The sequence below is a fragment of the Chiloscyllium plagiosum genome, chromosome 31, assembly GCF_004010195.1.
Source record: "Chiloscyllium plagiosum isolate BGI_BamShark_2017 chromosome 31, ASM401019v2, whole genome shotgun sequence".
NCBI lineage: Eukaryota > Metazoa > Chordata > Chondrichthyes > Orectolobiformes > Hemiscylliidae > Chiloscyllium > Chiloscyllium plagiosum.
Genome location: NC_057740.1, coordinates 41,349,376 through 41,361,957, shown reverse-complemented (window position 1 = coordinate 41,361,957; position 12,582 = coordinate 41,349,376). Strand labels below are relative to the sequence as shown.

The window sequence follows — 12,582 nt, the reverse complement described above, 5'->3', positions numbered from 1 at the left end:
GACACACACATACGTACACACACACACACAATTGTGTCCTCCACTGCCATTAAAGTCAGAAGTTACATGACATCAGGTTATAGTCCAACAGGTTTTTTTGAAATCACAAACGTTTGAAGCATTGCCCCTTCAAAGTGACTTCACCAGACGAAGGCGTAGTGCTCTGAACGCTTGTGATTTTAAATACACCTGTTGGACTATACCCTGGTGTCATGTAACTTCTGACTTGTCCACCACAGTCCAACACCAGCACCTCCACATCATGGTCATTCAATGAGATCATGCCTGATCTGATAGTTCTCAACATCACTTTCCTACTTTTTCCCCATTACCCTCGATGGTCCTTACTTATTAAAAATCTGTCTGTCTCAGCCTTGAATATACTTAATGACCTAGACTCGACAGCCCTCTGTGGTAAAGCATTCCACAGATTCACAGATTTATCTGAGGGGAGAAATTCCAACTGGGCAAACCATGACTCTGTGATGATACCCTCTGGTTGTAGATTTTCACACAAGGAGAAACAACGTCTCAGCATCAAGTCATCTAAGAATCTTACATGTTTCGCGTCTCGTTCTGCCAAAGTCCCATGAACGCAAACCTAATCCACACAAACTCTCCTTATGAGACAGTCCTTCCATATCTGATATTCTGATGAAGAGCTTTTGCCCGAAATGTCGATTTTCCTGCTCCTCACATGCTGCCCAACCAGCTGTGCTTTTCCAGCACCACTCTAATCTAGACATATCTGGTATCAGCCTAGTGAACATTCTCTGGACTGCCTCCAATGTCAGTATGTCTTTCCTTAGATAAAGGACCCAAAGCTGTTCACAGTGTTACAGCTGTGGTATGACGAGTGTCTTGTATAGTCTTAGCAAAACTTCCTTATTTTCATACTTCATTTCCTTGGAAATAAAGGCCAACATTCCATTTGCCTTTCCTATTACCCGCTCAACTTCTTTCCAAATGAGTTCACCTCCCACTGCCTCTATAAAAGGCCATGACAATGTTAAATACAGAAGTTGCCCATTGATCTCATCCTCCCCAGCTTTTCATTTTAAATTGTTTTAATGCTTCAACACACTTTTATTGATTATCTAAAGCCTCTAATCCACTCGCTGTACAAGAATTATTGCCATGTCCACAGGCCAATCAATTATGCATTGACTTAGAATGTGTGGGTGGTTTCATCAACGTGTGAATCTCATTCTTCAGAACTGAGTTTTTGATGTATTACAGTTAGTCGTGAGACATTGACTCAGTCTTAGTTAAGTCAGGAAGACCAAATAATGGACCAGCAACACGCGGAACATTGTCTAGGTGGCTTATTCTTGGAACTCCTTGGATCTACTCTCCTCTTCCCACCATTGCCCTTTCAATCCCAAGACCTTTCCACTATTTTACAATCTGGCCTTGGCTTCTCAGCTCATTGGCCACTCTTTCCCTTTCACCTGTGAGTCAGAAGGCTGCGTGTTTGAGCTCCTCTCCAGAGGCTTTGGTCCATATTCCAGAGGAATACTTGCAGTGCAGTCCTGAAGCAGTGTTGCACTATTGCAGGTGTCATCTCTTGGATGCAGCACAAATCTGTTTAAAGATAAAATCCTGTGCATGCTGGAAATCTGAAACAAACACAAAGAATACAGGGGAAGCTCGGCATGTCTGACAGCAGCTATAGAGAGAGAAAAACAGAGTTAAAGTTTTGAGACGACGATGACTCTTCTTCAGAACTGAAAGTTGTTGGAAAACAGGTTCTTTTTTATAGTTTGATCAAGGCAGAGGAGCAGCAGGAGGGCAGATGGTACAGAGGCCCAGTGCAAAAGGAAAAGAAGTTGTAAGAAGTGGAGAGAGAATAATAGTCTTGTTAATGGGTGGATTTATGGAAAATTAATGTATGAAAGGGAGAAAATGAGTCTTTGCTATTAAGTGCAAAGTAAGCAAGATCAAACCATTTTCCCTCCTAGATAGCTTTGAAAGATTGTATGATACTCACATGAAGAAGGAAATTTGCCTTTGTCTCTTGCTCAATAGTTATCCCTTAAGCAATTACACATAAAAATGTTATTCTGTAATGTCATGCATTCAAATATTTGTGTGGTCACAGGTTCATGTGATTTTTAAAAAATATTCATTTGACATGGGCATTGCTGACTGAAACAGCATTTATTACCCGTCTATAGTTACCCTTAGGAAGTTGGTGGCAATCTGTTATCTTGGACAGACGCGCATTTAGAAAATTACTATAATCTTACCAGATCATAGGGCTGCTCATTCATTAGAGAGAGAGAGATGACTGGTCAAGAGAGCAGCAGCACAGTGGCTCAGTGGTTAGCACTGCTGCCTCACAGCGCCAGGGTCCTGAGTTCTCTTCCATCCTTGGGCGACTGTCTGTATGGAGTTTTCATTCCTCCAGGTGCTCTCCTCCTTTGACAGTCCAGAGATGTGCAGTTGGATGAGTTGGCCATGCTAAATTTCCCCATAGTGTCCAGGGATGTGCTAGGTGGATTGGCCATGGGAAATGCAGGGTTACAGGGATATTAGCGGGTCTGGATGGAATGGTCTTTGGAGCGTTGCTGTGGACCTGATGGGCTGAATGGCCTGCTTCCATACTGTAGGGAATCTATGGTGGTGCTTTAATCTGAGGGTCACCTCATCTCAGGCACGGGGAGAAGTTGAGGAGAAGAGACCTTTGTGGTAACCCCTGGCAGGAATTGAACCCATGTTGTTAGCATCACAAACCAGCCATCCAGACAACTGAGCTAACCAACCCTTTCCACATTTGCATTCTCGTTCAAGCATTCACTTATGAAAATGAAAGTATATCATATCTGCTTGATCAGATTGTTTTCATGCTGTATGGTTGTGGCTAATGAAAACATTTGTGAGTTATTTTGTTTCTAATCACCATTGTCTCAGATCCCCCGCCCTCACACCAGCACAAATGCACCATTTCTTTCAACATTTTCCTCCTCTCCTAACCCCTTTTACTTTCCCATTTGTTGCCAGAGAATGAAAGACTCGCTCGATCTGCTGTCACCAGGTCAGCCGTCCATGTTTGGCTTGGTGAAGAGACACTCATCGGGAACTCTGCAGCTGCCTCCGTTGTCCTGGCGACAGTCTACACTCTATGAGGGCTATAAACAACTGAAAGAGGACCAGGGCCTGAGGCTCATCGTCCCTGCACAAGATGAGGCTTTATCTGCTGCAGCTCAGAACAACAGCCCAAGGTAAGGGAGGAGTGGCTCTCTGTTCCTCACAGAGAAGCCTGTTCTTTGACAGTGGGAGTTTTCATGTGCACACACTTACAGTGTATCTGCCTGTAGCGTGTGTAGATAATATGTGTTTGGAAATGTGCAGTTGTAGATATCTTCAATCAACCTTAATGTGCCAGCTGACCTGCTGTGGTGTTATGAACCCAATCTCTGCTGTAACTCACGATGAGGAGCGGAGGAACTGGTGTTGGACTGTGGTGGACAAAGTCAGAAGTCACATGACACCAGGATATAATCCAACACCTAACAAAGAAGCAAAGCTCCGAAAGCTTGTGATTTTGAATAAATCAGGTGGACTATGATCTGGGGTTGTGTGACTCTGACCCTGCTGTAAATAGCTCTGTGTCCAATCTGTGGGACAGACATTAACACCATCAATGGAATCACTGTACCTCAGGAATGGAACAACTAGAAGTACATGGATTTTCATTGATGTAAGAAAACCGGCAGAGAAAGAAACAGCATGAAAGAAGATAACAACAAAAAAAACAGTTGGAACTCTGACTCTCTGGCAGAGAGTGAAACCATTAATCAATAATACTTGGAGAGGACCATAGTGGTCTTAGTGGTCATCCAGTTCAAAGTTTACAAGGCTGTGCATTCTGTAGGAGGAAGTTACTGTAGGTGTTGAAATCTGTACCGAAAACAAAACTGCTGGGAATCACAGCAGGTCATCAGCATCTGTGGTGAGAGAGCAAGCTAAAGTTTTCATCAGAAATGTAAACTTCACGGATGCAACCTGACCCACTGGGATTTCTAGCATTTTTGTTTTCGATGTGTGCATTCTCCAGTCTGCTGTTTTCTCTTTGGGGAAGGGGGCGTGGGAGTTGGTTGAGTCAAAATGGATTTGCATATTCCATTTCCTGCCACTGTGGAAATGAGAGGAGATATAACAAAGGATTTTTTTTTCCACTCTTAGTCTAAAAATTATGAAAAAAACAATAGATTTATTTAAAGACTTGAGTTTATAAGAGTTGTAGCCCTGCTATCAGTGCTGGGGAACATGTGCCATAAGCTTTCCTTCAGTCTCGATTTGTCTGAAGAATTAACAGCAAGGCAAAAGTGGTGTTGCAGGTTTTGATTACATAATGAGAACTCCACATTAATCTTCCTTACGAGCAGTATTTATTTAAAAATCAGAACTCAGTGGGAGAGGCAGACTATTAATCAGTACGTAACAGCACCGATCTGTTCAATTGAATCCACAAAACTATAAAACTATAAGACACTGAAGTAAAATCAGGCCATTTGGCCCATCGAGTCTGCTCTATGATCATGGCTGATCTGGTAATCTTCAAGGAGAAAGTGAGGTCTGCAGATTCCTGAAGAAGGGCTTATGCCCGAAACGTCAATTCTCCTGTTCCCTGGATGCTGCCTGACCTGCTGCGCTTTTCCAGCAGCATATTTTCAGCTCTGATAATCTTCAACTCCACTCTCCGACCTTTTCCCCATAACCCTCGATTCCCTGACTCCTTAAAAATCTGTATCTCAGCCTCGAATACACTTGACCAACCTCGACAGCCCTCAGCAGCAAAGAATTCCACAGATTCACTCCCTCTGAGAAAATAAATTCCTTCTCATCTTTATTTTAAATGTGTGTCCTCTTATTATGAGATTATGCCATCTTTGTGTGCAGTGTGTGACAGCCACTGAGCACATTACTTGAATCAAGGTGTGTTTGAGTGTCTGTGTGCGTCTCTATCTGTATACGTGTGTGTGTGTGCACATACATGTGTTTATGTTTGTGTCTGTAAATATTTGTGTGTCTGTGTATGCATGAGTGTGCGCTTGCATAAACGTATGTGTGTGCGCGCGCGTGTGTGTATCTGCATGTGTGTGTGTATGTTCATTGTGTGTTTGTCTGTGCCTGTGTTCGTGTGAGTTTATATGTCTATCTGTGTGTGTAAATGCATGTGTGTATATACGAGTGTGTGTATAATTCCTTTCATTCCTTCAGAGTATTCTATAATAGGAGTCAATTAGCTCAGTTAGTTGGTTAACTGATTTGTAATACAGCATAATGCTAATAGTTTGCGCTTGAATCCCATATCATCTAAAGTTTCCCTGAAGGGGTCTCCTCAATCTCTACCCTCACGTTAAACCACCACCAGCTTTGTCTCTCTTTCTCTCTCTCTCTCTCTCTGTAAAAGGAGAGTAGCCTCATGGTTCAGTCGGACTGCTGATTTTACAACCAATCAACAGATGTCATCATATTCCTTACTGTTTATGAGTCGTGGCCATCACTGGCTAGGCCAAACTTTATTACCCATTCCAGGATTTTGACCCATCGACAAGTCAGGATGGTGAGTGGCTTGGAGGGGAGCTTGCAGGGGGAGGTATTCCCATATATCTGCTGCCCTTGTCCTTTGCAATGGAAGTAGTTGTGGGTTTGGAAGGTGCTGTCTGAAGACTCTTGGTAACTTACTGCAGTGCAGTTTGTGGATAGTACACACTGCGGCAACTGAGCTTCAGTACTGGACAGAGTGAATTTGAAAGGCAAGGAATGGAGTACTGATCAAATGTGCTGTTTTGTCCTTTGTTGAGCCTTTCGAGTGTTCTTAGAGTTGCACCCATCCAAGCAAGGGGCAAATAGTTCATCATACTCTTGATTATTCGTTGTAGTTTGTAGATAGGCTTTGGGGGATCAGGAGGTGAGTCACTCACTTCAGAATTCCTAACTGAAGACCTGCTTTAGCAATTACAGTATTTATTTTGAAAAGCCACACAGAATTGCAGATGCTGGAAATCAGAAACAAAAACTGTTGGAAAAGCTCAGCAGGTCTGGCAGCATCTGTAAAGAGAAAGCAGAGTTAATGTTTTGGATCCAGTAACCCTTCTTCAGGACTGCATTGTTTAAGTTTGGCTGTGCTAAATTGCCCATCATGTCCAGGGATGTGCAGGCTAGGTGGATTAGCCACAGGAAACTCAGGGTTACAGGAATAGGGTGGTGGATCTGGGTGGGAGGCTATCAGGAGGGTCAGTGTGAACTTGATAGGCTGAATGATCTGCTTCAACACCGTATGGACTCCATGATTCTATTCTATGATATAAGGCTGGTCCAGTCCAGATTCTGGTGATACTCTGATGGTGAAGTATTCAGTGATGGTTATATTACTGGACATAAGTGTACTAGATCTTTTCTCACTCATAGACAGTCACAGCACAGAAAAAGACTATTTGGCCCATTGTGTCCATGATGTTTCACAAAGATCTGACTACACTAATCATATTTTCCAGCTCTAGGTTCATAGCCCTGGCGGATATGGCAATGCAAATGAATATCTAAATACTGCTTGAATGAATCTAGAGTTTCTGACTCAACCACCCTTTCCAGGCAGTGAGTTCCAGACTCCCAATGTTGTCTTGCTGAAAAACTTTCTCATCAACTGAACCTTGAGCTTCTTTACCTTAAATCTGTGTTGTCTAGTTATTGACTACTCTATGAATGGCACAATGTCTTCCTATCTACCCTACCTATGCCTCTCATATTCTCGATCAAGATCAACTCAATATTCATTATTCCAATGAAAATGATCCCCAGCCTGTTGGATCTTTCCTCATAGCTCAGACCCTGCAGCCCAGGCAACATCCTGGAAAATCTAGTTTGCACTTTCCTCTAGTGTAATCACATCCTTCCTATTATTTAGTGACCAGACCTGCATACAGTATTCTAGTAGTGGCCTAAATAGTTCCAGGATAATCTCCCTGCTCATGTATTCTATGCTTTAGCTACCTGATGAAGGAACAGCGTTCCGAAAGCTTGTACTTCCAAATAAACCTGTTGAACCATAACATGGTGTTGTGTGATTTTTAACTTTAGCTAATAAAGGCAAATATCCCACATGACTTCTTAACCATATTAACTCCCTACCCTGCTTTCTTCAGGCATCTGTGCATATGCACACCAAGATCCCTGAAATCGCCAGTACTTTCCAGAGTCAGACCATTTAGACTCTAGCCCCTTGCCTTATTAACCCTCCCAAGTGCATTACTTCACATTTTTTGGGGTTGAATCCTAACTTGCTTGTTAGAGATGGTCAATGTCTGGTAGCTGGGTGCTCTGAATACCATCTGTCATCTCGCCCAACCTGAGGTCACGCTGCATTTTGCATGGACTGTTTCAGTAACAGAGGAATCGAAAACATTATTGTCAAGTGGGAAATGAGAATTGGTGTAAAAATAAGAAGCTGACTAATACAGTGCAAATGCCTCAGCTTTCTATTTTAACAAGGCTAGCTCAGTTAGTGAGTAAGTCTCATTCTAAAATTGCAGTTAAAGAAATCTAATTTTAATATATTCATGAATCAGAATGATTCATCTCTGAATATAAACAAGGATATTTAAATCAGGAAAAAGAGACATTTCTCAAAGATGGCTAATTAAGGGTCCTCCTGAATGTAAAATGGATTTCCTCAGATTCTAGAAACAGAAACCTTATGAAGGTAATGTGTGGAGAGAGACAAAGTGCTTACTTTTTGTCATTGTAGTCTGCTAGGGATAGAGAGTGGGAGTGAGAAACTGGAGTTTGCTGACTATTGAATAAGGTTGTATAATCAGTTCCTGGATCATTCTCTGTAGTTGATAAGATTGGTTTAATCGACAAGTTTTGAAATGGCAGGGAACCCAGCCCATGGAATGCTCCTCCTGCGAGATGTGGGAAATCAGAGACACCTCCAGTCTCCATGGTGACTACATCTACAGGAAGAGTTTAAGCTGCAGCTCCTGATTTGCCTCGTGGAGCGCCTGGAGCTGTGGATGGACTCCTTTTGGAGCATCCAGGAGGCTGAGGATGTCAGAGATAGCACATTTAGTGAGCTGGTCACACCACCAGCAAGGGCTACACAGACAGAGAAGAATTGGTGACCATCAGAAAGATGAGTAAGTATAGGCAGGCAGGCATTCCCTTCAGAAACAGGAATTCCATGTTGGATACTGTTGGAGGAATGGCCTTTCAGGGAAAAGGAGCAGCAGCCAGATCAGTGGCACCAAGACAGGCTGTGTTGTACAGCAGGGAGGGTCAATGTGTAGACAAGCAATAGTGTTAGGGGACTCTATGATCAGGGGTGCACATAGGTATTTCTGTGGCCGTGAGCAAGACTCCAGGATGGTGTGTTGCCTCCCTAGTGCTTGGGTCAAGGATGTCTCTGACAGAACACAGGATATTCTGAAGGGGAGGGCCAGCAGAGATGGTGGTCCATATTGGCACCAACGACATGGACAGGAAGAGAGATGTGGTCAAAGTTTGTGAGAAGATTTGTAGCTCGAGTGCTCGTTGTTGTGGTTCTGTTCGCCGAGCTGGGAATTTGTGTTGCAGACGTTTCGTCCCCTGTCTAGGTGACATCCTCAGTGTTTGGGAGCCTCCTGTGAAGCGCTTCTGTGATCTTTCCTACGGCATTTGTAGTGGTTTGAATCGTTAGCTGTCTTCCTGTTTGTCCTATGTAGTGTTTAGTGCAGGCCTTGCATGGATTTTGTACACTACATTGTAGGTGGCCTGATTAGTAAGTTTGCGGACCACACAAAGACCAGGGGGAGCTGCAGATAGTGAGGAGGATTGCCAGAGGATGCAGCAGGATATAGATAGGCTGGAGACTTGGGCAGAGAAATGGCAAATGGAGTTTAATTTGGATGAATGTGAGGTGGTGTATTTTGGGAGATCCAATGCAGGAAGGAAGTATACAATAGATGGCAGAAGTCTTAAAAGCATCAACATACAGAGGGATCTAGATGAACAGGTCAACAGTCCCCTGAAAGTGGAAACATGAGTGGATAAGTTGGTCAAGAAGTCATATGCCTTCATTGGTCAGGACACAGAGAATAAGAATTGGCAAGTCATGTTGCAGTGGTATAGAACTTTAGTGAGGCCACGTTTGGAATAATGTGTACAGTTCTGATTGCCACACTAGTAGAAGGATGTGGAGGCTTTGGAGTGAATATAGAAACAGTTCACCAGGACGTTGCTTGGGGTTTAGAGGGTAAGCTACGAGGAGAGATTGGTAAAACTTGGTTTGTTTTCACTTGAACGTCAGAGGATGAGGGACAATCTGATAGAAGTTTACAAAATAATGAGAGGCATGGATAGATTGGATAGTCAAACTTTTTACCACAAGAGAAATGTAAATTACTGGGGGACATAGTTTTAAGGTTAAAAAAGGGAAAGGTTTAAAGGAGATGTGACAGGCGGGTTTTTTATGGAGCGTGTTAAGTGCCAGGAATGTGCTGCCAGAGGAGTTGGTGAAGGCAGATACAATAGCGATGTTTAAGAGGCACCTTGACAGAGACATGAATAGACAAGGAATAGAGGGATGGGGACTGTGTAGAGGCAAAAGGATTTTAGTTTAGAAAGGTGTCATGTGTCAATATAGTCTTGGTGAGCTGAAGGATCTGCTTCTGTGCTATACTGTTCTTTGTTCTTTGAAACTCAGGCTGAGTGTGGAAACCTGACACTTTGACATTATGTAGCTTGGTGGCAAGTTTTGTCTGATAATCACAGCTGAAAAATACCTCAGTGTGTTTTACTACGTTAAAGGTGCTATATAAATGCAAGTCCTTGTTGGGGAAAACAACGGTGTATTATTTGTTGCTGGAGCACTTGATCACTGTATCAGTGCTAGGATCTGCTCTTTTATAAGTAAGTAATTTTTTTCTGAATCATAAATATTGCTGCTGTACTGAGTAATTAGGGGCTATTGGTGTGCTGTGACATAAAGACTGACAACACCGCAACATTTGATTAAAGGCAATGATTTTGCATTATGCACATTTGTGTCAAGACAGACAGGTCACTGATTCTCTGTTATCACAATTATTAAATTAATTTTGCATTTGCTAAATTCCCTGACCTTCAATCATTATTTAAGGACAATAAACTGGACAGTTAGATATGCCCGTAGTGGAAACACTTATTGGGTTCCCTCAATCATATGGGACATCTTATTTGCTGTGTTGACAAGGGGACAAGGAAAAAAGTTGACTTCTCTGCTGGGGGTGGGGATTGGTGGATAAAGCAAAGGATAATCATAGAACTCTTCCCACCACGTAGAAGATGCGCTAATTGAAGAGTTTATGATGAGTAAATCAATTGACAGATTTATTGGAGAGAAAATATTTTTTCCATTGAGAGAAGTTGAGATCAATTCAAGTGTGCAGAGGTTTGGAACAGCATACAAAACTGATATCAGGAAAGCATTCTTCACACAAAGGGGGGGGTGGAAATATATCATTACTCTTTCAGTGTTACTGTGTCAAAATCCTGGAACTCCCTCCCTAAGGCCAACTACGGACTGGCAATAAATATTGGCCCAGTCCTCATCCCATGCATGAGCAAAAACTGGAATTTTCTCCCTCAAAAGGTTGTTGAAGGTGGAGGCCCATTGAAAACATCAAAAATGGTCCTTGCCGCCTATCAGCCCAAGCCTGGATATTTTCCAGACCTTTCTGTATTTGGACATAACTGCTTTGGTATCTAAGGAGTCGAAAATGGTGCTGAACATTGTGCAGTCACTTCTAACTTTACGATGTAGGGAAGGTCATTGATAAACACATAAACACAGGAAAAGGTGTTCCTGAAGACCAGGGATCCCAGAACCAGGGGTCATAATCGAAGGATATTGGCTAAGCATTTAGGATTGAGATGAGGAGAAATGTTTTCACCCAGTCAGCAATGAGCCTGTGGAATTCACTGCCACAGAAAACAGTTGAGGTGAAGACATTAAATGCTTTCATGAAGGAGTTAGAGATGGTTCTCTGGGCAAAAGGGTGGCATGATAGCTCAGTGGTTAGCACAGCTGCCTCAGAGCATGATGAGGGACCTTGGTTTGAATCCAGCCTTGGGTAATTATCTGTGGAATTTGCACATTCTCCCTGTGTCTGTGTGGGTTACCTCTTGGTGCTCTGGTTTCCTCTCACTGTCCAAAGATGTGCAGGTTAGGTGGATTGGCCACGGTAACTGTGGGGACATGGGGATAGGTGGGGGCTTGATTTGATGGGATGCTTTTTGGAGGGTTGGTGCAGGTTCAATGGGCTGAATGGCTTCTTTCTGCACTGTAGGGATTCTATGATCAAAGTTTATGGGGGGGGGGGGGTAGAGGAATGCAGGAACAGGGTATTGAATTGGATGATCATCCATGATCATATTGAACGGAGGAACAGACACTGTGTGCTGAATGGCCTTGACCTGCTTCTATGTTTCTATGAAGCAGCTGAAGATGGTTGGGCTTATCACACTTGAGGAATTGCAACAGTGATGTCCTTGAATTGCGGCCGTCACAACCAACTCTTTCATCAATGTCTGAACTAAGACTGACTTCCACTTTATTAACATACCAATGAATCTTGAACTGTGTCCTTCATTATAAATCTGATCACGGACTAGCCCCAGCTGATCTCGACAACCTCACCCTTCAGCAGCTTCCAGTTTTCAATCTCACTGACCACTCCAGCCACACCCTCCTGCCAAACCTAACTTTATCTTCATCAGGCAGCTCCAATCCACAGCCACTCTCTCCCCTGCACTCATACGTTTCAGGTACTCTCTTGCCCAGGTTCAAACTCTTTGTAAAAGACCAACTGCAGCCAACCATCTTCAGCCTGTCTCTCCCTCATTTGGCTGTTCTTCATTGTGTATTAAAAAGTTTGAGCATTTTCCCATAATTTAAGGTAGAGCTTCTCATTACAGCAACTCATCATCATCATGAGTCAGATGAAGCTTTATAAACATTATGTCACTCTGTTCAATGAGTTCAAATAAAAGCAATTAATGTTGGCACTGTGTCTTTGTGTGCTATGATTTCAAATCGATAGCCCTCCTTAAGCATAATTCTGTGTTTAATGAAAGTAATCTGTTACGTTAATATAATTTAATTCTCTATATTTAAATGATTTCTAATCCTTGTTCTGATCCTATTTCCTTTTACCATCCTTTGAAGGATAGATTCTCCATTGTTTCCCCATCTTTTCTCTAACTTTTGGTCTAATTTCTAACTGGCATTTTTAAGCTCATTTCAGATGAATGTCTAGCTTCAAAAATAGTGTAATTGAACCAGGAAATGTATATCAACTACACCCTCTGTCTTGGCTTGCATTCTGATTTCTCCCTCCTCTATCCTTGTCTCTCCCCATATCAGACCTCTCTATCCCTTAACTCACTATTACCATCTCCTCTCTCCAAATGCTGCCCTATTTTCCCCCATGTCACCAGGTTCATCAAGGATGGAGGGGTGGGTATATCAGTGCTTGCCACTACCCTATTTCCCCTTCCTCTAATCCCGTCCCTCTCCATTTCCCCTTTCTCTATCCATGTCTCTCCTCCATTTCC

The 12,582-nt window shown here is 42.8% G+C and overlaps 1 protein-coding gene across 2 annotated transcripts in view; it reads left to right on the top strand.

The window, feature by feature from the left end:
- Positions 1-12,582, top strand: part of LOC122565478 (cAMP-specific 3',5'-cyclic phosphodiesterase 4C-like) — a 334,615-nt gene that overhangs the window by 73,449 nt on the left and 248,584 nt on the right. For both annotated transcript variants that reach the window (XM_043721488.1, XM_043721491.1), the window contains exon 3: positions 3,004-3,224. In XM_043721488.1, coding sequence (XP_043577423.1) covers positions 3,004-3,224 — 221 coding nt within the window. The remainder of the gene's footprint in view (positions 1-3,003; positions 3,225-12,582) is intronic.